Here is a 27,825-nt window from a genome sequence, read left to right as displayed (position 1 = left end):
CCTTTAACAGTTGATTTATGCATCAGACAACCCAGATGCAGGAACTCTTCATCGACGTGTCGTGGAAGACCGCGAAAGCACTCGACGCCATCAGGGGGTATTTGAAAGTGCGCAGTAATGCATGATTCGACAGATGCATGTACTGCCAATCTATTGCTTCTCTCTACGGTTAGCCGACCGGGGTGGCCGAGCGATTCTAGGCGCTACAGTCTGGAACCGCATGACCGCTACGGTCGCAGGTTCGAATCCTGCCTTGGGCATGGATGTGTGTGATGTCCTTAGGTTAGTTAGGTTTAAGTAGTTCTAGGGGACTGATGACCTCAGAAGTTAAGTCCCATAGTGCTCAGAGACATTTGAACCATTTTTTTTTCTCTACGGTTTGTTCGCAGTCGAGGCAACGTTTGGAAAAGATGAACATAAATTTGTGTTGAACATAAATTTTCATTAAAGTGCCACTAATAAACCAAAGCTTTTTGGGCATATGTCTATGTAAACTTATTTGTTGTCCTCAAAGTGTGTATGTACGAGAGGCAAAAAAATGGTTCAAATGGCTCTGAGCACTATGAGACTTAACTTCTGTGGTCATCAGTCCCCTAGAACTTAGAACTACTTAAACCTAACTAACCTAAGGACATCACACACATCCATGCCCGAAGCAGGATTCGAACTTGCGACCGTAGCAGTCGCACGGTTCCGGGCTGAGCGCCTAGAACCGCTCTGCCACCGCGGCCGGCCTATAAGAGGCAGTAACCGAACACCCGCCACAACGGGACCGTGGAATGGTTCCATTCCTAAGTAATCACCACACACGTTAAGACGTTTATCCCACAGGGAGCCGAGAAGATCAATTCTGCTGATGGATCCAGAAGCACACAGACTCTTGAACTTCCTCGTCCGATTGAAAGCGACGTCGACAAATTTCTTTCTTCAGGTCGCCAAAGATGTGAAAATCACGCTGTGAAGGATTCGGGCTGTACGGAGGACGTTGCAATGTTTGCCAACCAAATCACCGAAGTGTGGCCTTCTTCCGAATGGCAGTATGGGGGCGGGCGTAATCGTGCAACAGAATGATTCTGTCCAACAACATTTCTGTGCGTTTTGACTTTGTGGCGTGTCGCAGTTTCCACAAAGTGTCTTTATAGTGCTTTGCACTGATTGTGGTTCCATTCTCGAGGGACTAGACTAGCAGAGGGCTCCTTCAGTCGAAGGAGGAGCTAATCATGACCTTACTTACATGAACAGCTTTGGATTTCTTTGGAGGCAGATATGTGAGATGTTTCTATCTACTGTTAGCTTTGGCGTTGGCCCTCGGGCTGTAGGAATACTGTCGGACAGAATCATCCCGTTGCACGATAACGCCCGCCCCCACACTGCCTATCTGAGAAACACTGCAACATCCTCTGTGCAGCCCGGATCTTTCACCGTGTGATTTTCACATCTTTGGCAACCCAAGGAAAGACATGCGTGGACTTCTGTTTCTGTTGGACGAGGAAGTGCAAGAATGGGTACGGTTGTGGAACTATCAGCGGTCGACCACGTTCTACGAAACAGCATTTGCTCATCTCGTCTCCCAGTGAGATCAATGTCTTAATGCATGCGGCGATTACTTTTGAATGGAACCATTCTATGGTCCCGTTGTGGTGCGTATTCGGTTTTCATTTTATTTATTTATTTATTTATTTATTTATTTACACGTCTAACTCCGTAGGACCAAATTGAGGAGCAAATCTCCAAGGTGTCAGTACGTGAAATTACAACATAAAAGTAATAATAGATGAAATAAAATGCTTATGGACCCAAAGAAAAGTCAAGCCATAAGTTTAAGTAAACGCAGACAACAATATAACATAGGAATCAACTTCAGTTTTCAAGGAACTCCTCGGAAGAATAGAAAGAGTTACCCATGAGGAAACTTCAGTTTAGGTTTTAAAGCGCGAGGATTACTGTTAAGAGTTTCGAATTCTTGGGTAGCTTATTGAAAATGGATGCAGCAGTATACTGTGCACCTTTCTGCACAAGAGTTAAGGAAGTGCGATCCAAATGCAGATTGGATTCCTGCCTAGAATTAACTGAGTGAAAGCTGCTGATTCTTGGGAATAAGCTGATGTTAACAAGAAACGACAGTAAAGAATATATATACTGAGAGGCCAATGTCTGAATACCCAGACTAGTGAACATAGGTCGACAAGAGGTTAGCGAACTTACACCATTTATTTCCCGAACTGCCCGTTGCTGAGCCAAAAATATCCTTTGAGAACGGAAGCAGTTACCCAAAAATACAATACCATATGACAAAAGCGAATCGGACGATCACTTACTTTAGATACCGTCCGAATAGTAAAAATTGTAGCAAGATCCTGAACTTGGGCTTTCCACGACAGTTTACTATCTATCTGAACAGCTAGAAATCTGAACTGTTTAGTTTCACTAATCATATGCCCAATCTGTGAAATTAAAACGTCAGGTTTTGTTGAATTTTGTGCTAGAAACTGTAAAAAATAAGTCTTACTGTGATTTAGCGTTAGTTTATTTTTTACAGTCCATGAGCTTATGTCATGAACTGCACTATTTGAAACCGAGCCAGTGTTGCACACAACATCGTTTACTACCAAGCTAGTGTCATCAGCAAACGGAAAATATTTTAGAATTACCTGTAATACTAGAGGGCATATCATTTACATAAATAAGGAACAGGAGTGGCCCCTACACCGATCCTTGGAGCACCCCTCATTTGACCGTGCCTCACTCAGACCCCACAACACAGCCATTCTCAACACTGTGAATAATGACCTTTTGCTGTCTGTTGTTAAAGTAAGAGATGTACCAATTGTGAGCTACTCCCCGTATTCCATAACAGCCCAACTTCTGGAGCAATATTTTGTGATCAACACAATCAAACGCGTTATTTACATAAAAAAAATATGCCTAGCGTTCGAAACCTCTTGTTTAATCCATCCAGTACCTCACAGAGACAAGAGAATATAGCATTTTCAGTTGTTAATCCGTTTCTAAGCCGAACTGTACATTTGATAGCAAATTATGTGATATAAAATCATCAATTATCCGTACATACACAACCTTTTAAATAACTTTAGCAAACACTGATGGCATAGAAACAGGTCTAAAATTGTCTGCATTATTCTTTCTCCATTTTTATGAAGCGGATTTTTTTACTGAGTACTTTAATCTTTCAGGAAACTGACCATTCTTATAGGAAAAGTTACACATATGGCTAAGTACAGGGCTAATATGTGCAGCAGAGTACTTTAATATTCTGCTTGGCACTCCATCGCATCCATGAGAGTCCTTAGTCTTCAGTAATTTAATTATTGACCCAATCTACCCCTTGTCAGTATCACAGAGGAGTATTTCAAGCATCAATCTCGGAAAGGCGTTTTCCAAGAGAGTTATATGATTCACTGTAGAAACTAAGTTTTTGTTTAATTCACCAGCAATGATCAGAAAATGAATGTTAAATACTGTACATATGTCTGAATTATCAGTAACAGAAATATTTCATTTGACTGCCCTTAACATTCAGTCGTCCTGTATTTCTATCACGAAAGCTCGTTGTCAGAGACTGCTTCAGTTCCACGTTTCTTGGAATATGTAATATAAATTGCTGAAAATGTATCAAAGTCTGATTGGACGTGTGAGTAGTTTTTTGACATCAGGTGTTCCGCGGGCGGTGCTTACCTCCGTGTCGCGCGACCTTGGGCAGCATCTCCGGGGGCACGTACTCGTGCGGCAACTCTTGGAACACCTCCTGCCCGCCCTGCGACACGTTGCCGCTGCCCGTGAACACGAACGTCAGCGGCCCGATCGACTGCGGCATCAGCCCCAGCGCGATCTCGTAGCCCGCGTCGCGGATCGCCTGCCGCGCCATCGAAGAATTGCGGTAGTTGTGCGCTGGGCCCACATGCTGTCGACACAGCGTTAACCACTCACGTCTATTGCACTGTTGTCTTTAACTGAATGTGCATTTAGGGCGTTCGCAACTCTTTAGCGCATACGAATGAGTTACCTGAATTTTATTATGGTGCGAACAGTTTGGAATCTGATGTGTTTGCAGGTTTCTTGCAACAAATCAGGTAATAATCCAAAACTCATTCCTTTTAATTTTTAACAACTCTTTAATAATCGAAGCATTTTGCAGGATATTTGAGGATCTCATGGACAGTGTTGCGGGAACGACAGGTCACACACAGGTATGCATTCATTTTAATACCTTTGTGTTAGGGTTCACAGTCAAAATAAATTTTTTGAATGACATCTTTCGCCGTTGACTGTAATGTTTTGTTATTCACAACACGATTCAAATTTCAGCACTTGTGTCATTGCCAAGTGCTTCTGCAACATAGCAATAGTTGTTAAATATTTCGTAAAATGTATTGGTGGAAACATTACATATAATACTCGAACATGTAAGCATTTACAAAGCAGTGCATTAGCGTAAATCAGAAATAAAGACGTCGGTCCAGTCTAGAAGGTGTCCCACGACAAGTGGTCACTATTCAGGTATATGACAGGAAAGATCATCTGAAGCAAAAATCTTCAGATGGACCTATGCCCTATTACAAATGGTTTCCGAGATATAACATATCTGATACATATTGTTATTTATTCTCTGTATTATTCAATACATTGTCAGATTTACTCATGAACAACAGTTAATGAACATTACAACACGCATGTTACAAAGTAAAGAAAGGCGTTTTGCTTTGCGATGGAATCTTCTCACGAAATTCTAATCACCAACTTTCTCCTTCGAATGCGAAAATATTTTGTTGACACCGACCTACATAAGGAGGAACGATCACCACGATAAAATAAGGGAAATCAGAGCTCGTACGGAAAGATATAGGTGTTCAATCTTCCCGCGCTGTATACGAGATTGGAATAACAGAGAATTGTGAAGGTGGTCCGATGAACTCTCTGCCAGGCACTTGAATGTGATTTGCAGAGTATCTATGTAGATGTAGATGGAGATGTAGATGAACACAGTTTAACCGCTGCTTCTCTCTGATACACTCTCAATCCCTCGCACTGCTTCCATCACTACACACCATGGACAGCTATACACTTTCAACAGGTTAGTTTAATGGCAGAAGTACATCCCGAGCGAAGAGGCTGAAGGCAACGAGATAGGTTGGGCTAGAATAAAACGTCAACGAGGATGGGTGAATAAGAAACATAGTGTGTGCAACTAGCTCAAGACAAATGTATATTAAATGTGTTCTATTTTGAAAACCATCGGCGGCCGAGGTGGCCGAGCGGTTCTAGACGCTACAGTATGGAACCGCGCGACCGCTACGGTCGCAGGTTCGAATCCTGCCTTGGACATGGATGTATGTTATGTCCTTAGGTTAGTTAGGTTTACGTAGTTCTAAGTTCTAGGGGACTGATGACCTTAGCAGTTTTAAGTCCCATAGTGCTCGGAGCCATTTTTGAAAACCATCCGGAATAGGGCATACGCCAATACAAAGTTTTTTGCTTCAAATGAGCTTTCCTATCACATCTCTGAGTACTGACTATTTCTCCTAGGACATCCTTTATAAACATGGAGATATTCGAGACGTTGTCAAGAAAGTGTAAGAGGACTGGTCAAATAAGACTAGCAGAATTCCACAGGGCATAAGTCCCGTTCACTTCAGACTGTGTTCTGAGTAGAAAATGAAGAGCCTGTGTAGAGTATTACTATTTGCGTCGTCCGTAAATGTGTATTAGTATGTGTTGTGCGATGGTCATCTTTAAACGTGAATGAAGCGAATTTTGTGGTTCTTGGTTCAAATGGCTCTGAGCAATATGGGACTTAACTTCTGAGGTCATCAATCCCCTAGAACTTAGAACTACTTAAACCTAACTAACCTAAGGACATCACACACATCCATGCCCGAGGCAGGATTCGAACCTGCGACCGTAGCGGTCGCGCGGTTCCAGACTGAAGCGCCTAGAACCGCTCGGCCACCCGGGCCGGCTGTCGTTCTTGGCCCACTGACTCCTACATTACGTGTTATTAAGACTGAACATTTAACAGCTGTGCTTATGTTGCGTAAGAACTTGGCAATGGCCTAAGCGCCGCAATTTCAATCGTGTTGTGAATAATAAAACATTACAGTCAATTGCCAGAACTTGAGTATTGCGTATAACTTACCTAACGAAGGTAAATGAAGAAAAGAAGAAGATTCTTCGAAACCTAAAGATGTTTATGAGTGCAACAGCCTAGATTACAAGGAGCAAATGAACAGAATGCAGCAGACTGACCATGAAGGGCGTGTGGTGTCCGAGCGCCAGCAGCCTTAGGCCCAGCCCGTGCAGGATGTTGACCATGCCCGCCACTCCCGCGTATTTGCCGAACGCCACCACTCGTTGCCCCGACTCGTCCATCAGTCGCTCGTAGTCAATTAGACGGATGTTCTGTAGACGAAACATAAGAAAAAATACTCCGTTGTTTCCTCCATGAGGTTCCATAAATCTACATAAAATCCTTGTACATACGTAGAAGAGGAAATACTCAAGCACCATTAAAGCGGTATGAGAGAAAGAAATTCAGTCTTATAACCTCGAACCTTGTGGTATTGAATATAAGACGACAAAATATCAAAATTGAGCAGGATCAGCAATTATTTTTAAAAGGTAGTTGATAGCTAAAATATTCTGCGTAAACAAGCAGAGAATGAAATCGGATACACAACATTACAACAACAAAAATCCGATTGTTTATCCAAAATTAGAAAAATGAAGAAAATAAAATAGTGTCAGATACTCAAAACGTACAACGTAAAGCAAAAAGCAGGAAACGTAAAGCAAAAGCAGGAAAAAGATCAGGCAGTTAAAAAATAGCTGAATAACGTCGTAATTTTACAGTTTCCTGCCCACAGGCCCAGCAATATTTTCTCCCGTCTGGCTTTAACCGCTTGAACATGAAACGCTAGTTTAGTTAATGTAAACACATTTCGTAATTTTAGAGTCCAACCTCTGACACCGGTTTTGAATATGGTGTTGACACATACAGCAACACATAAGTAAATAAGTGTTGTGATGCATGTAAAGAAACATAAGGGACAGTCAAATGAAAACTTGACAGATGGGAAAAAGTAAGACGGTTCAAATGGCTCTGAGCGCTATGGGACTTAACATCTATGGTCATCAGTCCCCTAGAACTTAGAACTACTTAAACCTAACTAACCTAAGGACAACACACAACACCCAGCCATCACGAGGGAGAGAAAATCCCTGACCCCGCCGGGAATCGAACCCGGGAATCCGGGCGTGTAAAAAGTAAGAAAACTGTTTATAATTTCAAAAGTAATTTCCATAATTGTTAATACATTTATCCCTCTGTGAGAAAAGACGCTCAGTGGCTTCACGGAAAAATGTTTGCGTTTGCCTACGGAACCATGATTGTACGTGGACTTGCACCTCCTCGTCCAAAGCAAATCGACAGCCACGAATGTCTGTCTTCAGGGCTCCAAAAATATATAAACCGCGTGGGGGAGAGATCGGGACTATGCAAGATGTGTAACAACTTCCCAGCTAAACTTCTCAAGGGTGGTCGAAACAACCTTGGCAACAATGGGCCGTCGATTTGCTTCGTACAAAGAGATGCACGCTTGGGTACAATCATGGTTCCCTAAGCAACCGCAAATACTTTTTCCTCAAGGCACTGACCGCCTTGTCTGGCAGTGGGATAAATGTGTTAGCAGTTATGGCTATTGCCGGCTGTTTTGACCGAGCGGTTCTAGGCGCTTCAGTCTGGAACCGCGCGACCGCTACGGTCGCAGGTTCGAATCCTGCCTCGGGCATGGATGTGTGTGATGTCCTTAGGTTAGTTAGGTTTAAGTAGTTCCAAGGCTAGGGGACTGATGACCTCAGATGTTGAGTTCCATAGTGTTCAGAGCCATTTGAACCATTTTTGAAGTTATGGTGATTACTTTTGAAACAATAAACAGTTTATTTACTTTCTTTCCGTTTCTCTAGTTTTCATTTGACTGTCTATTATGACGTTATACCTCGTTGCCTTACTAAGCCGAAAATTCTCTAATTCGATACTGCATACATGTCCAAAGAAACAATGCATCGTAATTCGGGATACCCCCCTGCGGGTTCGGGGGTTAGAATAGGCCCGCGGTATTCCTGCCTGTCGTAAGAGGCGACTAAAAGGAGTCTCACTTGTTTCGGCCTTATGTGATGGTCCCCTCTCGGGTTTGACCTCCATCTTTCTAAATTATTCCGAAGAGCGAGCCAATTGGGGAAGGGCGCCTTACATGGTGCACTGTATCCGTCGTGCAATTAGACCTTTAGCCGGCTTTCACGTCGTTGCAATGGTGTCCCGCTCGTTTTCGATCTTTAGGGCGGGGATACGTCCCTGGGTGCGATTACCACGCTGCCCTCTGCAGTGTTTCTTTTAACTGCGACGACGACCTTGGACAGTTTTGCACCTAAGATCCAGCACGGTAGCCAGTCCGTTGTGGTGGGGCCGCCATGTACCCTCTTGGTTGTAGCCCCCTGACAACACAGGGATCGCTCTACTGATGCCTGCGCCGTGGCCTTTGCTGTGGCTGGGTGGCGCCCGTGGGGAGGGCCCTTGGTCGGAGTAGGTGGCATCAGGGCGGATGACCCGCAATGAAGCGTGGTACATCATCTCTCGCTGGCGGCCAGCCGCCAGCAGTCTCTAAGCGTTCTCGGGCTCAATTTAATGCTCAGAAGTACGATCCGAAAACGTTCCCCTCCCTGGCCACGCCGTGGGAAGAGCGTAAGTCCCAGGATGGAGGTAACAGTTATTCGCCCCGATTCTTAGTTTGCACGAGAGCTGATGGGGAGTCTTTTCTCTCCACAAAGCCTCAGTTCTTCGTCGAGCATTTAGAGGACAAGTTTGGGGAGGTGGAGGGCTTGTCTAAAATGCGCTCTGGCTCCGTACTGATACAAACAGCATCCTCCGCCCAGTCACGCAGGTTACTTGCTTGTGACAAGTTGGGGGATGTTAACGTTACTATTACTCCACATAAGAGTTTAAATATGGTCCAGGGTGTTATTTTCCATAGGGACCTCCTTTTGCAGTCTGATGACGAGCTGCGCGCCAACTTAGAACGTAGAGGTGTTCATTTCGTCCGGCGCGTTCATCGGGGTCCGAGGGACAATCAGGTTGCTACCGGTGCCTTCATCTTGGCCTTCGAGGGTGATACGTTACCGGAAAAGGTCAAGGTGATGGTCTACCGATGTGACGTCAAGCCCTATATCCCTCCCCCGATGCGGTGCTTCAAGTGCTGGAAGTTCGGCCATATGTCTTCTCGCTGCACTTCCAGCCTCACATGTCGAGATTGCGGACGCCCGTCTCATCCCGATACTCCATGTGCCCCGCCTCCCATCTGCGTCAACTGCGGGGAGCACCATTCACCTTGCTCGCCAGACTGCAGAATATTCCAGAAAGAGCGCAAAATCATGGAATATAAGACCCTGGACAGACTGACTTATACTGAGGCCAAACGGAAGTACGACCGATTACATCCAGTGCGAATGACAACTTCCTACGCCGCTGCTACAACACCTGTGCTAGCCCCATCAGTTTCGCGCCTTCCGGCCGGATCGACGAGTGGTACAACTCCTCCTGCCCCCTTGCCAGTGGGGGGCTCTACCCACCGGGTTGCTCCTGTGCCACCTACCTCAGGAGCAACACCATCCCCCCCATCGGGGACGTCGGTCCCCGCTTCTAAGCCGGAGAAGTGTCCAACTTCTTCGGCTTCTCACGCTCGCAAGAGGTCCCTTGGGTCCCTCCCTTCCCAGGTTTCCACCGGCGGGAAGGCTGACGATAGCCAGTGGCGTAAGTGCCCACAATCCGCAGGTCGAAGGGCTTCCCGATCCTCCTCAGTCCCGGAGACTGAATCGGTGAAGCCCTCCCAGCCAGTTAAACCCAAGGAGCAGCGTGAGAAATCAAAGAAGAGCAGCTCTAAGCCCAAGGAACGCGCGGTGGTAGCCACCCCATCGCAACCTTCTAGCTCTGCGTCTGGGGACGAGGTGGAGATTCTGGCGTCCGCTGAGGACCTCGATCTCGCCGGTCCCTCAGACGCCGTGAATAGCAATAGCACTAGCACGGGTGCTCAATCGGAGGCAGCAGGTGACTCAGCGGCGTAATCTGCCGTCCCAGTCCCGGCACGCCTTTCTCAGCCATGGACAAAACCATCCTCCAGTGGAACTGCAGCGGTTTCTTCCACCATCTAGCTGAGCTCCGCCAACTTATCAGCCTTCACCCTTTCCTCTGCATTGCTCTGCAGGAAACTTGGTTTCCAGCAATGCGCACCCCCGCCCTCCGTGGCTATCGGGGTTATTATAAGAACCGAGCAGCTTATGAAAGGGTGTCTGGTGGCGTCTGCATCTATGTCCTTAACTCTCTTCACAGCGAGTCTGTCCCTCTACAAACAGCTTTAGAGGCTGTCGCTGTTAGGGTGTGGACGCCGCAGGCTCTTACCGTCTGCAGTCTTTACCTTCCACCGGAGGGTGATGTCGCGCAGCATGTCCTGGCTGCGCTGATAGCCCAATTGCCGCCACCTTTCTTATTACTGGGCGACTTTAACGCCCATAACCCTCTGTGGGGTGGGTCAGTGGCAACAGGTCGAGGCGCCACCGTTGAGCATTTATTGTCGCAGCTCGATCTCTCGATTTTGAATGATGGTGCCTCCACACACTTCAGTGTGGCGCATGGCACCTACTCCGCCATTGACCTTTCAATCTGTAGCCCTAGCCTCTTACCATCTGTCCACTGGAGTGTGCATGACGACCTGTGTGGTAGTGATCACTTTCCGATTTTTCTGTCACTACCACAGCGTCACTCTTCTGGGCGCCCTAGCAGATGGGCTATGAATAAGGCTGACTGGGACTTGTTCTCCTCCACTGCCGCTATTGAGCCTCTCTCAACTGATGCCATTGATGCGGTGGTTACATCGGTCACCGCCGGCATCGTCACTGCCGCCGAGTCTGCCATTCCCCGTTCTTCTGGGTCCCCTCGGCGGAGGGCTGTGCCTTGGTGGTCGCCTGAGATAGCTGAAGCGATTAAAGATCGCCGGCGGGCGCTCCAGCGTCACAAGCGACATCCCTCCATGGACCACCTAATCGCCTTCAAACGGCTGTGTGCGCGGGCCCGCCTCCTTATCCGCCAAGGCAAGAAGGAGTGCTGGGAGCGGTATGTGTCCACCATTGGACTCAATGTCACTCCATCGCAGGTCTGGGCCAAGATTCGACGGGTCTTCGGCTATCGGACCCCTGCCAGCGTCCCTGCGCTCTCACTGAATGGAGCAGTTTGTACTGACTCCGACGTCATTGCAAACCGCTTAGCAGAGCATTTTGCTATGAGTTCCGCTTCTGCGAATTACCCCCAGGCCTTCCGCTCCATTAAAGAGCGGATGGAACGTCGGAGCCTTTCTTTTCGCACCAACGCTTCTGAACCCTACAACGCTCCATTCAGTGAGTGGGAATTTCAGAGTGCCCTTGCCGCTTGCCCTGATACCGCTCCCGGGCCAGATCGCATCCACTGTCAGATGCTGAAACACCTTTCAGTGGACTGCAAGCGACGCCTCCTCGACCTTTACAACCGTCTCTGGGTCGAGGGTGAGTTTCCGTCGCAATGGCGGGAAAGTATTGTCATCCCCATTTTGAAACCTGGAAAGAACCCTCTGGAGGTGGACAGCTACCGTCCCATTAGTCTCACCAACGTTCTTTGCAAGTTGCTTGAACGGATGGTGAGCCGGCGCTTAAATTGGGTGCTGGAGTCTCGGGGCCTTCTGGCTCCGTCTCAGGGTGGGTTCCGTAAAGGCCGCTCCGCCACCGACAATCTGGTGAGCCTTGAGTCGGCCATCCGTACAGCCTTTGCCCGCCGTCAGCACCTGGTCGCTGTCTTTTTCGACATGCGGAAGGCGTACGATACGACATGGCGTCATCACATCCTTTCTACGCTTCATGGATGGGGTCTTCGGGGCCCTCTGCCGCTCTTTATCCGCAATTTCCTGTCGTATCGTACCTTCCGCGTGCAAGTCGCGGCCTCGTATAGTTCCTCCCTCGTCCAGGAGAACGGGGTACCCCAGGGCTCTGTCCTCAGTGTCTGCCTGTTTTTAATTGCAATAAACGGTCTCGCTGCGGCAGTAGGAAATTCTGTCTCCGCTTCCCTGTATGCTGACGACTTCTGTCTTTACTATAGTTCTATTAGCATTGCAGCAGCTGACCGTCAGCTACAGGGCGCAATCCGCAAGGCGCAGTCTTGGGCTGTAGCGCGTGGTTTTCAGTTTTCGGCTGCCAAGACCCGCGTTATGCATTTCTGCCGGCGCCGAACGGTCCATCCTGAGCCGCGGCTTTATCTTGCCGACGAACTTCTTGCTGTAGTGGAGACCCACAGGTTTTTGGGTGTCCTTTTTGATGCCCGGTTGACTTGGCTGCCTCATATCCGGCAGCTTAAACAAGCGTGTTGGCGGCATCTCAACGCCCTGCGTTGTTTGAGCCACACCCGCTGGGGCGCCGACCGATCTACCCTGTTGCGGCTCTACCAGGCGTTAATCCAGTCTCGCCTGGATTATGGGTGCCTAGCTTATGGCTCAGCATCCCCATCTGCGTTGCGGGTGCTGGACCCAATTCTCCACAGCGGGATACGCCTTGCCACTGGTGCTTTCCGCACCAGCCCTGTGGACAGCGTCCTAGTGGAGGCAGGTGTACCTCCACTGCGGTTCCGACGCCAACGTTTGCTGGCCGCTTATGCTGCCCATGTTTTTAGCTTGCCCGGGCATCCAAATTATCGTGTCCTGTTCCCGCAGTCAGTCGTCCATCTGCCAGACCGTCAGCCCCGGTCGGGTTGTCCGATCGCCGTACGCATCAAGGAGCTTCTCTGCGGGCTTGGGTTTTTCCCAGTTCCACCTCCTTTCCGGGCGCCTCTGCATACACCCCCGTGGTGTGTTCCTCGCCCTTGCCTTCGGCTCGACTTGGCACAGGGCTCGAAGGACTCGGTCCCTCCAGAGGCCTTCCGCCGCCGCTTTTATTCCATCCTGGCCACGTATCAGGGCTCTGGAATTGTTTACACCGACGGTTCGATGGTTGCTGGTCGTGTCGGGTATGCGCTAACTCTAGGGGACCATTCTGAACAACGGTCCTTGGCGCCTGGCTGCAGTGTTTACACTGCTGAGCTAGTCGCCATCTTTCGTGCCCTAGAGTATATCCGCTCCTGCTCAGGTGAGTCCTTCGTTATCTGTAGCGATTCCCTGAGCGGTTTACGAGCTCTCGACCAGTGTTTTCCTCGTTCTCGTCTGGTGATGGCTATCCATGAGTCCCTGCATACTCTTGCGCGTTGCGGCCGCTCTGTGGTCTTTGTGTGGACCCCCGGTCATGTCGGTATCCCGGGCAATGAACATGTTGACCACCTGGCGAAAGAGGCCACGAGTAAACAGTCTCTGGACGTTGGCCTCCCAGAGACTGATTTGCGGGCAGTCCTCCGTCGAAAAGTTTTTGCGCTTTGGGACGCTGAATGGCGCCATCGGATCATGCCCGATAAACTCCGTGCCATCAAGGAGACGACGACTGTGTGGCGGTCATCCCTGCGAGCCAACCGCAGGGACTCTGTCGTCCTTTGTCGGCTACGCATTGGCCACTCCCACCTGACACACAGTTATTTACTGCGCCGGGAGGACCCTCCTGTATGTCGCTGCGGGGCGGCTTTGACAGTGGCCCACATTTTGTTGGCCTGCCCGCTTTTAGCTGTGGTCAGGCAGACATTTGCGCTGCCTGATACACTCCCTGCCCTCTTATGTGATGACCCTGGTATGGCTGACTTAGTTTTCCGTTTTATTCGGGCAGGGGGTTTTTATTATTTACTCTGAGTGTTTGTTCTGTTCTTTTGTGTTGATTCTGGCCATTGGCCTACGATTTTACGCTGAGTTTTTAATGTGTTCTCGGTGGTTGGCTTTTCCTTTTTATCTCTATGGTCGGCCAACCACTGTCACACTCTGTGTGATTTTAATTTGTTTCGTCTGATCTCTGTAGGAGTATTTCTTGTCCTGTGTCGTCTGACGTCTTTCCTGTTGTTCATTTTTTATTCTCTTTGGGTGGTTTCCCTTTTTTGGAAAAAGGGACCGATGACCGTCGCAGTCTGGTCCCTTTAATCCCCCCCAAACCAAACCAAACCAAACCAATTCGGGATAACACAGGCACTGCAATATCGTGTTAATCCTCCGACACGGGTTCAAGCGACTTTCAAGTAAAATATCTCGCCTGTACGGGAAAACACGTAATGGATGTAAGAGTACAGGTTATAGACACATGGTTGATGACATATGGCAGTTTGGGTCTGGCCGTGAGTCGTGATCAGATAGCCTTATGGTAAGGCGAACGCTCACGGGAAATACGTATGTGAGTCCCTGTCCGGCACAAATTTTCATTATCGTAATTTCATTATACAGCCGATGCTTGTCCATATTCGCAATTGCGAATACATTTCATGTATTCTTGTCTAAGATCAAAACCAGACGAGAAACAAGATTATTTACTGTATCTACCTTTTCCAATATGGCGTCGAGCAGAGGCATGTTTGACTCCTGAGCCTTGATTGTGTGAGAAAACAGGCAATACGTCTTGTTGGGCAGCAGCTGATCAATCGGAACCTGCTTAACTCCGAATATCACGGATGCCTCCGAAATATCTTCTTGAATAACAGCGCCCGCTGATGCATATGCCTGTTTCCATGGAACGAAAGAATATATTTATTAGTACACAGATACTTTTAAGAGTAAAATATATTCTAAATATAGCAATAAAATCTCAGAATGAGATAACCCATAAAGAAAGTGATTCTTTGTACCGTTTAAGAGCCTATAATTGTCAGTCTCTTCCATCAAGACAAAAATATTCCATATCACAAGTATTAAAATCTATAGTCTATGTTTGTTATTTAATTTGGATAGCGACGGTAATTTCATTTAAGCTCTTCCTCATTTTACTATATATTGTTTATCGTCAAATCGATTACTTCACCAAGTACCCTTTATGTTAAAATTAAGTTATCTTACAGTTTCCTTCTTTTACAAAAACGTCAGGCTTGTCTGTGAACGTTAATAGTTTTATATTTTTTCCTTGAACTTGTAGTAAAGCTTCGATTTTTTTCTCAATTTTCAATTACTTAGCACGATGCAAGTGAAACAGTGTGACTGAAATGAGCAGATGTGTATTTAGTTTTTAATACGTGTTTGGTGCTCTCAGCATTACATCTACGTTTGGGTACATGCACATTTTTCTAAATATGCTTCTGCCTCTTGGTTCTACAATCATCAAGTTTTTATACAACTTATATAATTTCATAATTACGTAATTTTTCTCTGCGTGTCTAAGTACCATGAATAATACTTAGTTTTCTTATTCCCCCTTTCGTTCACCAATATGAGATCATAGTAAATTTTTGAAACGTTTCATCTCTATGCATAAATTAATTGTCATTCAGTATTCATTCTCTTTTATAGATATTATTCCAGTGAATCAGAGTAACCCCCAAAGCAACAATATAAATCACGGTAAGACGCAATGTTAAAATGTAACGCTACATCGACGTATGTCTTTTTCCACGTGTACAAATACCATGAATACATTATAGTTTTCATGCCACTCATTCCGTTCATTACTATAGAGCTATATACTTTAAATACTGCCCTTCACTTAATGTGAAAAATGATAAACATAAATTACAGATTGAAGTTGAAGTGTGGTCAGCTAATTCGTTGATATTCTTAAAGAGAGTTCTACAATGCCCAGTAAAATGATGACGTTGGATTAATTATGTTTAGTTCACTTGAGGATGACAAGTAATACGCAGAACGCAACGAAAAATCAACTACAAACTAAACTAAAGAATTTATAACTGACAATGATTTTATACTGCAATAATTAGCGGATAATATCATGTAAGTTCAAAGAAAAGAAGTGGGATTTGTGGCAGAATACTCGGTTAAGGTGAAAATACAGGATTTAGGATGGACACCATCAAAATAAAGGCGGTTTTCGTTGCGGCGTAATCTTCTCACGAAATTTCAATCACCAGCTTTCTCCTCCAAATGCGAAAATATTTTGTTGACGCTGACGTACATAGGAAGAAATGATCATCATAATAAAATAAGGGAAATCATAGCTCGCACGGAAAGATATAGGTGTTAGTATTTTTCGCACGCTGTTCGAGAGTAGAATAATAGAGAATTACTGTAAATGTGGTTCGATAAACCCACTGCCAGGCACTTAAATGTGATTCGCAGAGTATCCATGTTGATGTAGATGTAGGCCTCCACAGCAACATCTTTATAAGCTTTTTTTTCTTGCAATGCGTTCATCTTTTATATACCAACTTAAACCTGTTTTTAATGATCTTACATCTGGCATTTCGTGGGGAGCGAATATTTTTCTTAATTCAAAGCCAATTTTGAGATTTATGTTTTGCAATATATGTTAACGATATAAACTCAATCATAAAAGACCGAAATCTGGGTAGTAATTAAATAAGCAACAGTACAGTCAAATGGCGGTGTGCTCATTTAAAAATTACTGTATGACTGCTGCTCAGCAACATTAATGACTGTTTACCCTCATAAACTTTTCGCGCTGTTTCTGACCAACCTGTGTATCCTGTGTATCCTGTGTGTCATGTCTGTTTATGGAGGAATTATGAAAGATCTCCTCGTATAAACAAAACAGGAAGCGTCCTCAATAGTGATTCTGACATTTAATCACAGACGTAAATAGAGAGATCTATACGATACATTTTTCTGGGTACTGTGCACGTACAAGTGGGTCGTGCAGCATAAAATCTCATTGTATTGTCTTGCAGTTAGGTAATGTAAATTTTTGCTCAAAGATTCTTAAAATATAGCTATCAGTTTCTCCATGTCACTTGAAAAATATCCACGAAATGTAAATCGCTTGTCTCAAGCGTGTTTATGCACAATGTATGAAACACAGTGGCGGTCATGTTAGCATATATCCGTACCTCTGTAGAAGTAAGCAAAATTCCTTTTTGTATTTAATCGTACAAATGGCTTTGGAAAATGTATTCAGTCATATGTTACTCGGTTCTCAAAGAGTAGAACCCAATTGTAGATCAGATTCTTATAGTGAAGCTGTCAGTTCTTGAACATGCATACACTCATCCGAAATAAAAGTTAACGAAATACAGATAAGCATAGAATGATATCACCTACTTTTTCCGTGTTCTGGCCAGCTTTGGCCTGTTTAGGATTTACACTACAATGAAGATACAGATTTCGAACCTGCTTAGATAACTGGGCGCTTTCGGTTTCGGTCTCTTATATCGGGGATGCGTCAACACATTGTCTCTCGTGCGGAACCTGAACGTGGTTTCCAGACAGTTGGTATACTCCTGCAAAGGAATGCTTCACCAATAGGCACATACACCTAACTTCCACTAGTCAGTAACTCATGTAGCATAAAATCAAATATATCTGAACAATGTTTTCCAGGTAGCTGGAGTACACTGCTATTCTCTCTTAGAAAGAGAGTACAGTAAGTCAGAATTAAAGTACTTCAGTAACGATCTCGTGAGCGAAATGAATATTTTTGACGCAACAAGATTTACAAGTTTCGTTACAGACCGGCCGTTGTGGCAGAGTGGTTCTAGGTGCTTCAATCTGGAACCTCGCGACCGCTACGGTCGCAGGTTCGAATCCTGCCTCGGGCATGGATGTGTGTGATGTCCTTAGGTTAGTTAGGTTTAAGTAGTTCTAAGTTCTAGGGGACTGATGAACTCAGATGTTAAGTCCCATCGTGCTCAGAGCCATTTGAACCAGTTTCGTTACATTTCCGCCAATGCATAACAGAATCGAAAGTAACTGGTGCTGTGAACAGACTGTGCGATGAAAAAAGCCAAATTTCTGGCCGTGAAACGAAACACTAGTGGTATCGGCTGTCTGGAGTGCGAATATATTCGTGCACATAAGCTGTGATATCTTTCACAGCCATGGTAAGCGAATCATGTGGATCATGTTTACGCTAAATGAATCGCGACAACGTTGTAAAACATGGCACAGATTATACGGGTACGATGGAACACGGATACAGACCAATATTCTTATCGTCGGTTTGCTTGAACATACTGTATTCTCAGTTGGAATATAATAACTTTGCTTGTGAAAGAAAACTTTCTGTTCACAAATCAGCACGGATTTAAAAAGCATTGCTCTTGTGAAACTCAGCTTGCCCTTTTCACGCACGCTATCTATGAACCTTGGATAAGGGCTTCTGACAGATTTAATATTTCCATATTTCCTTAAAGCGTCTGGCACAGTGCCACTTCGCAGGGTGTTAACAAAGGTCCGAGCGTTAGGAATAGGTTCTCAGATATGTGCATGGCTCGGAGACTTTTTGATTAATAGAACCCAATATATTATTTCGGAGGGACAGAATATGATAAATGCGCTCTTGTTCTCGACATTCATAAACGATCTGACGGACAGGGTGAGCAGCAGTCTGCAACCGTTTGATGATGATGACGCTGTAGTATACGGGAAATATCGTCGTCGTGTGACTGTAGGAGTATTGGGGATGTCTTGGACAGAATTTATATTTGTGTAATGAATGGCGGTTTGCTCTCAAAGTAGGTAAAATGTAAGATAATGCAGATGAGTAGGAAAATAAGTCCTGTTATGATGGAATACAGTAGTCGTGGTGTGCTGCATGACATAGTTACGTCGATTAAATAATTAGGAGTAATGTTGGAAAGCGAAATGAAATCGAAAGAGCACGTCATTTCAGTAGTAAGGAAGATGAAGGATTGATTTCGGTTTACTGGGAGACTTCTGGGAAACTGTAGCTCATTTGTAAAGTAGACAGCGCACTGAACATCTGAGTGACCCGTTCTTGAGTGCTGCTCTAGTGTTTGGGATTCTTACCAGGTCTAATTAACGGAAGAACTCGAAGAAACTCAGAGGTGTGTTCCTGGATTTGTTAGCAGTAGGTTCAGTCAACGCACGACTATTATGGAAATGCGCCGGAACCGCGCGACTGCTACGGTCGCAGGTTCGAATCCTGCCTCGGGCATGGATGTGTGTGATGTCCTTAGGTTAGTTAGGTTTAAGTAGTTCTAAGTTCTAGGGGACTGATGACCTCAGATGTTGAGTCCCATAGTGCTCAGAGCCATTTGAACCAACCATATTATGGAAATGCTCCGTGAATTCAAATGAGAATCCTTGTAAGGAAGAAGGCGTTCTCTTCGCGAACCACTATTGAGGAAGTTTAGAGAATCGTCATCTGTGACAGACTGCAGAACGATTTCACAGCAACCAACGTACACCTCGCGTAAGAACCACGAAGACAAAGTAAGAAAAATGAGCGAATCACTATTAGTGGTACAAAGTACGTAGGTTGGAACTTAAATAGTGGCAACACTGCTCAGGAGACACAATTCCATCCAATCTACTATTGTCGCTGATAGCACACGTTGTTGACATACCTACCTTACCTCCGAGCAAATGGACTCGCCCGTCCCACGTCACCGGCACGCGCACAATCGAGGGAAAAACAGTCACCTGTGAGCGAGCGGTCTAACGTAACGGCGTCACTATGTTTTCGAAACAGGAACAACTGAGTTGGACCAAGATTGAATGTGTCAGAGGTCGTACAGCACGACAGTGTCATCAAGGTCTTCAAGAGGCGTGCGGGGAATCGGTATTGCCGTAAAGAACAGTGGCACGTTGGGTAAAAGCCGTCAACGAAGGTCGGCAAACTGTGGCAGACATGCATCGGGCAGGTCGTCCTAGCGTCTCTGAAGAAGAAGTGCATGCTGTTGCCGCGTTAGTGGACAGTGATCGACGCCATACGATTCGTGAGCTCACCCACGCGCAACCCACTCCTCATTTTGCACGACAATGCGCGGGCGCATACAGCGCAAGCTGTGGCTTCTCTGTTTGGTCGCGATGGGACTGGGAAGTACTGTACCATCCACCATACTGCCCGGACTTAAGTCCTTGTGACTTAGATTTGATTCAGAAGTTCAAGGAACCACTTCCTGGCATTCGCTTCAGAACTGTTCCAGAGATTCGACAGGCAGTAGACTGCTCCATTCGCACCGTCAACAGAACAGGCTCTGCTAAAGGCATACTTCGCCTTCCAAATCGCTGGCAACGGGTTCTAAATAACGCTGGTGACTACTTTGAAGGACAGTAACAGGTGCAAACATGTAGCTCTTTTGTATCGGTTGTGAATAAATAGTTGCCACTACTTAAGTTACAACCCTCGTACCATCCGCTGTGCACCTTCGGAATGTGTAGATATAGATGTCGAGGTTTAGACCGGCGTTGCCTGTAGGTGGCATTAGCTTATGTGATATCCAGCCTCTTACATTCAGAACGTTAGTACCCTGTGGGATGCTCACATATAATAATGCAGGATGCACAACGGTTCACTTTAATCTAGACCAGCAACAGTCTGTAGTATTGCCTCCCCTTGATTGAAAAACACAATCTGGAGGTCAACGATGGCCTGTGCCTATGTCAAACGGGTACGTCACATCACCTGTGGAACGTATGTTGTCAGGATATGTTGTTTTAGTGCACAGTGTAAGGGCTGTAATCCTTCGTCCACTAGCCCAACCATGGGGGATCGAGTATTATTTTCCTCAATCACAACTCAGTCGTGAACTGGACGCCACTAATTACGGTGGGTAAGCCACCACGGTTGCTGAATATCGCAATGCATTTGTGTCAAGTCTGGTTTACACCGATGCGAACACGTGTGAACCAGGATCAGTGTACGATCATTCTCTCTAAAGCAAACGGTAGGAGAGCACGAGTGAACAGCGTAATGGCTTTGGGTATAGACTAGAAATGAAAATACATGGAAAATATGGATAAATTGTCCAGTGAGAAACATGATACCTGCATAGGGTAGGCGCGCCGATTTGACGGCTGCACGATGACTTTGACGCCGGCACGAACTAGGCGTCGCACGTTGGTGGGCGCCAGCGGAGCGCGTCGTTCCCATACTGACTGGTCCTCCCGCCGGATTGCTATCACCTTGCCGCGGACCGTCTTCTGTAACAACGTTCATACTACTGTAAGTGACACATCAAACACTACATAGCAAGGTTCACAATGGTGTTTAACAACAGAAACTATACACAGGTTCCAGAGGCAACTCTCTCTCTCTCTCTCTCTCTCTCTCTCTCTCTCTCTCTCTCTCTCTCTCTCCACACACACACACACACACACACACACACACACACACACACACACACACACACAAATGAAATGGCCGTATGGTATTGACGGCCGCGAGTCCCCACCTGCTAAAGTTCGGCCGCCAGCTGCAAGACTTTTCAGTTGACGCCGCATTGGGTGTCTTGTGTGTCGATGATGAAGAGATGATTATGAGGACAACATAACACCCAGTCCCCGAGCGGAAAAAATCCCTAACCCGACATAAAATCGATCCCGGCCCCCCCTGCATGACAGTCAGGTGGCTTGAGCGCTCAGCTAAGCACACACGCACGCTGCACATTAAAACATTTATGTACAATGATAAATTGTCTTGTGAATCGGTATGTAAATACTCTATACGTCCAGGTAAGAACATCTTGTTTTGTAACTCAACAGCCGGCCGAGTGGCCGAGCGGTTCTAGGCGCTACAGTTTCACATCCCCCCCTATTCTCAAGAATTGTCTCCCTCAGACTATTATTTGTTCCCCAATTTGAAGAAATGACTAGCAGGACAAAGATTTTATTCAAACGAGGAGGTGATTGCAGCAATTAATAGCTATTTTGCAGACTTGGACAATTCCTATTATTTGGAATGGATTAACAAACTGAACAGCGTTGGACGAAGTGTATAAGTCTAAAAGGAGACTATGTCGAAAAATAAAAAAGGTTTATCCCAAACACATAAGTAGTTTTCATTTTTGCACAGACTTTTCAAACATCCACTGCCTGAAAAAGAAATATGAAGCACCTAGAAGATATGCCCGGTGGATTAGTGTCGAGGTCCGGTGTGCCGGCCAGCCTGTGGATGGTTTTTAAGGCGGTTTTCCATCTATCTCGGCGAATGCGGGCTGGTTCCCCTTATTCCGCCTCAGTTATACTATGTCGGCGATTGCTGAACAAACACCATCTCCACGTACGCGTTCTCCATAAGTACTCAACCACGCCAACATTTGGGGTTACACTCGTCTGGTATGAGACGTTCCCGAAGGGGGGAGGGGGTCTGGGGGCCGAACCGCACAATAATCTTGGATTCGGTGTGGGGCGGCGGTGGGGTGTGTGGACTGCTGTGGCCTGTTGTGGGGTTGTGAACCGCTGAGGGCTACGGCGGCACAATGCCTCTCCATCGTTTCTGTCTCCGGTTTACTCAATACAATACACCTAGGAGGCATGTTCAGATTACATACACACACACACACACACACACACACACACACACACACACACACACACACCATTGGCGGTTAGCTAAATGATTAAAATTCCATTTCGCTGTTTTTTTTTTTTTGTGGTTTTAGGGCGCAAAACTTCTATGGTCATTAGCGCCCAGCCCGTGACTTAGACAGTAAAAAACCGAAATTGAAAACCAGCAGCAATGGGAACAAGGTCATAAAATTGGAGAAACTAAAAATAGAAGAATGCTTAAAAATCCACTACAGTAAGGGGGTGGTTGTCCCCAAAAAAGCTTCAAATGACTGACGTCATTTCACTGTCACTAATAAACTAGAGAACGCGGTCGGCTGAGCGCGTGTCATCTGCTAAAATCGACGATAGATCAGGCGATAGCTGTAGACAGGAGCGTAACGGATTAAAATAGGGGCATTCAATTAAAAGGTGTCTTACCGTCCACAGCTGAGAGCAGTGGGGACAGAGTGGGGGAGGATCGCCGCTTAAAAGATGTCGATGGCTAAATCGACAGTGCCCTATCCGGAGTCTAGCTAAAATTACCTTCTCCCGACGACGCGTTCGGGAGGAAGAGGTCCAAGCGCAAGGAAGGGCTTTCACTTCCCGCAATTTATTACGGGGAAGTGCCGACCAATGCGCATGCCATAAATGAGCAACTTGGCGACATAAACCGCTCCGTAGATCGGTGAAGGGAAGCGACTGAATAGCTGGCCGAGGAAGAGAGACTGCAGCCTTGGCCGCTATATCGGCCGCCTCATTCCCACAGATACCAGCGTGTCCCGGGAGCCAGAGGAACGCCACCGAGACGCCCCCCAGGTGGAGCAAGCGCAGACAGTCCTGAATCCGGTGGACCAGAGGGTGCACAGGGTAAAGAGCTTGGAGACTGAGGAGAGAGCTGAGAGAATCTGAGCAGATAACGTACTGTATCCGCTGATGGCGGCGGATGTAGTGGACAGCCTGGAGAACAGCGTAAAGCTCCGCAGTATAAACCGAACACTGGTCGGGAAGCCGAAAGCGATTTGGGGTGTCGCCAACAATATAGGCACTCCCTACACCTAACGATGTTTTCGAGCCGTCGGGTCCGCCGCTCGTGGTCTCGCGGTAGCGTTCTCGCTTCCCGAGCACGGGGCCCGGGTTCGATTCCCGGCGGGGTCAGGGATTTTCACCTGCCTCGAGATGACTGGGTGTTTGTGTTGTCCTCATCATTTCATCATCATCCAGGAAAGTGCCGACATTGGACTGAGCAAAGATTGGGTAATTGTACGGGCGCTGATAACCACGCAGTTAAGCGCCCCACAAACCAAACATCATCATCATCGAGCCGTCGGTGTAAATAAATGTGGCGTCCGTCATTTCTGCACATAGAGCAGCAAATGCCCGACGATAAACAAGTGTAGGGGTACCATCCTTGGGAAATTGACAAAGGTCACGGAGCAGGCAGATCCGGGGACGGAGCCAAGGCGGTGCTGTACCCCAAGTTGTCAAGAAGGTGTTAGGAAAGCGGAAGGAAAGAGAATGGAGCAGTTGACGGAAGCGGACTCCCGGGGGTAGTAGGGAGGAGGAGCGGCCTGCATACCCTACATCAAAGGAGGCGTCGAAAAAAAGGTCATGGGCTGGATTACCAGGCATGGAAGACAGATGGCTAGCATAACGACTCAGGAGGACTGCTCGCCGATTGGACAGCGGAGGTTCAGCAGTCTCAGCATAAAGGCTTTCCACAGGGCTAGTGTAAAAAGCTCCAGACACTAAACGTAATCCACGGTGGTGGATAGAGTCCATTTCGCTGTGACAAGCAGAACGGCACCGAAGTGTATTAGTTTTGCTCATGTCAACTGTTGTTGCCAGGCGTAGTGGGACAGACAAATGCTGTGATAAGCGACAGATGTTGAGTGATCACTGCGAAGAAAACGGAGGAGTTGCTTACTCGTATGAGACAGCGTTATCAGTAGCTGACACAGTTTGAAAGGGACCTCATTGTGGGTCTCAATTTGACAAGATGATCGAATCGTGCAGTATCCAGATCTGTGGTGTATCCGGATGTGACAGTGGCTCGATGTTGGACTGTATAGGAACATGAGAGCAGGCATACTCATCGTCAAGGTTCCGACCGACAATGTCTGACCACCGCAAGGGACGGTCACCGTACTGAGCGCCAAGCACATCTTAACGTCCTCACACCTTAGTCTGCCATCCAAGAACAAGTACTGGACTCCCTGAAACATTCTGTACCATTGGTCGGAGACTAGCAGCAACTGGCCTGCGGAACTACCGTCCCACGCGTACACTACTGTTAACACCACTACACAAAGGATTTGTTAGGTTGGTGCAGTAATTTGGAAGGATGGACTCCTGATGAGTGGCGTTGCATCGTGTTTAGCGGCGAGTAGCAGCTCCGCACTATCCTAGATAACCATTGTCGGTGAGTATGGCAGCGACCTCAGGTGAGGCACCTTTCTTTCCAATGTTTTGTAGACGCACAGCGGATCAGGTATGACTTGATGTCACGGCTGATACTGACTGAATGAATTCTGACGACACAACGATACGCCTCTGACATCCTACAGCCTAAGTTCTCATACGACAGTATCGGCTGCCATTTTCCGACAGGAAAATGCCTGTCCAGACATGGCAAGTGTCTCTATGTGTGTGATGTTGGGGCATTCCCACTACCAGCAAGAACCCTAGATATGTCCCCGATAGAACATGTGTGGGGCCAGCTCTGACGTCAAATCCGACCCGGTGCCATTGTCTAGGATATCTAGGGCCTGTTACAACAATTGTAGGCCAGCTTGCCTCAGGAGAGGTACAATGGTTTTATCAAGCTTTTCCCAATCGAATCAGTGCGTCCGACCAGGTTCACATTGCCACGTCCTTTTACAAATCGGCTCAACATTGTAATCACTGAAAGAACATCACTTTTTATCTCAACCAGCGAAGTTTCATTTCGTTTCCTCCTCCCATTGTACGTGCTTAGTTTTTTTTTTACTAAGTGTAGTTTTCGCCAAATAACAAATCTTCACGTGGCATACAATTTTACTCTCACTGTTATCTGACTTCTACAAAAACATTTTCCTGGCAAGAGATGTCTGTGTGCTTGCTCTACTTCTACTTTCGCTAACTGTGTGGTATTGTAGACTGAGAGGTACCTTACCATCTTTTTCTGCCACAGTAGTTATTCGCCTTCATGGTTGTTGGAGACACGCCTACTGTTCCATCCAGACAATGCTCGTCAGTCACAGGGTTTAATGTATTCAGTTTTTTATCAACAACTTTTACAGGATATATAAACTTATAGATTAAAAGACCAGTGCATAGTACACGAGTGTAGGATCACATCTGACTGCAACTATGATTTGGCGCAATGTTTGTCAGTCTCTGCTGATGTAATGATAACAGCATTGGACGCTAATGTTAGAGTGCGCAACAGTTTGTGTGTGGTAAATTTATATTGGTAGTGGCTGTTGGAATAGGTAACGTAGAGAAACAGGTTTTAGTGCTAGTAATTTCTAGTAGACGCTCTCCGTAATACGCATAGTGACCACAGACGTAGATATATAGATATGACAGTAATAACTATTGAAGAAATAAATGAAATACAACATTATTTAAAGTTTAACGTTGTAGAATTGTAATGTTTTCATTTATCGCATTAAGTACCAGGTGACCATTTTCAATAATAAATATAATATATGAAATGATGAGTGTGTGAGTGTAGAATTTATCCAACTGTGTCGTTTTGCTCGTTGAAAAACTGCCCGCCGTGAAAAGATATGAAAAGTGACAAAATTTGTTAATAGTTTGAGATCTGTAACTAAGTGAGCAAGTTGGCGTAACTGGACTCTCATATGGGAGGATCCAGTCCAAACCCAATATACTTTTATCGAGGTTTATGTTTTTCTGCTGCTTTGCAAAATCAATTCGGGCTTTTGCTGAGCTGTCTGTTTCAATAGGCCACAGATGGAATACTTGTGAAAGCAGATTAACATAGCCCAAATGCGCCACAATATAAATATGAGCATCGATCAGCGTTGTAATCAAACTTCTGGTGAGGTACTGGATCAGACCATCCAAGCGGAATATGCTACGACCACCACTTCTGTTCCAGTTATCCACTAGTAACATCACGGAAATGTATGTTAGTAATTACACTGCCGCGATGCCACATAATTAACGGAAACATCGAAGTTAAAAGCCAATACCTTATTTACTAATTGCAGCAAACGAGTATCGTTAAATTAACGAAACCCTTGGATCTCATCTGGGAACAGTTTGAGCGGTACAAAAAATCATGCGAGTAAGTGAAAAGGTAAGTTAGCGGCCAAGAAATTTAGCAGTTTTGTGTAGTACAGCTAGTTATGAAATTAAGTTCTCAATGTCATTAACAAACCTTTTCGGAAGAGAAACATAGCCAGCTGTGTATGTGCAGTGGCGTAAAAATATTTTCATGACTACATATAGGGAAATTATCAGCATGTTCTTATCAGCACCGTCATTTTGAGAATTTAATCGTTAATTTAGGCGACAAAGAAAGTTTGTTTCTAACTATCGTAAGTTTTTTACCGAAAAATGTGCAATACAATTTTCATTTTGATATAACGAGAAATATTTTCGCTGTATATAGGATTTTCGATCTATTAAAGAGTGTGATCCTTAACTGAAAAAAGTTGTTAGGTCTGAAACAAGAAACTATTATTATTTGAATTTGCTCTATTAGTGATTTTTCATTGTTGTTTGACACAAAAGTATGTCAAGAAATTTGCTTATTTACCATTTTAACATTTTCATTGCTTTTATATTACAAAATTATAAACTAAACCTGTAATAACTCAAATACTAGAAAGAAAATAGTTATTCTATATTGAAAACTGTGAAAATTAGCAATAATATTAGTTTCGAGGTCCTACTTAGTATTAAGTTCAATTCTGACTCGGGGAAATGGTATTCCAAAGTAGTTTCAGTTTCAAAAGGAATAAAATAATATAAAGTTAATAGTAGGCTCACTGCTTAGAAAGCTTTGAGGATGCACCAAAACTTGTATAACACTTACTTTTAAAGGAGATAAAAATGTTTTTTTTCTGTTGAAGGCTCAATTTCCTTTGCTGCAAAAGTCAGCATACACTTTTTGTATACATTGTAACTTATGTAACAAGTGAAATATTATTACTCCAATATTTTTGAGACAGTTTAATGGAAAAGGAACGTTTCCACACAGTTTATTTATTTTGTTAGTAGTAAACTGTAAGAAATCTTTTAACACGCCAGATTTACAATATAGCCTCTCAGCTGGGACAGACGTCACGACTACACTAAAGTACTGTCTTGCCAAAACACAGTGTCAGGTACACATGCTTGAGACTTTCACACATCTCTAAGGGGTACACTCTGTGACTGAAAGCTACAAATGTTGACAGAAGTAAAGGGGTAATTT

General features: G+C 45.5%; 1 protein-coding gene across 1 annotated transcript in view; it reads right to left on the bottom strand.

Annotated features, from left to right (window-relative positions):
• The window catches only part of LOC126184532 (alpha-aminoadipic semialdehyde synthase, mitochondrial), a 207,159-nt gene that overhangs the window by 162,668 nt on the left and 16,666 nt on the right, over nucleotides 1-27,825 (bottom strand). The window contains exons 2-5 of the mRNA XM_049926937.1: nucleotides 20,895-21,050; nucleotides 14,526-14,702; nucleotides 6,265-6,417; nucleotides 3,697-3,922 (exon numbers count right to left, since the gene is read on the bottom strand). Of these exons, the coding sequence (XP_049782894.1) occupies nucleotides 3,697-3,922; nucleotides 6,265-6,417; nucleotides 14,526-14,702; nucleotides 20,895-21,050 (712 nt within the window). The remainder of the gene's footprint in view (nucleotides 1-3,696; nucleotides 3,923-6,264; nucleotides 6,418-14,525; nucleotides 14,703-20,894; nucleotides 21,051-27,825) is intronic.

Source organism: Schistocerca cancellata, chromosome 4 (genome assembly GCF_023864275.1).
Source record: "Schistocerca cancellata isolate TAMUIC-IGC-003103 chromosome 4, iqSchCanc2.1, whole genome shotgun sequence".
Classification (NCBI taxonomy): Eukaryota; Metazoa; Arthropoda; class Insecta; order Orthoptera; family Acrididae; genus Schistocerca; species Schistocerca cancellata.
Note: the sequence above shows the minus strand (reverse complement) of the source record. Positions and strands in the feature narration are given on the sequence as shown.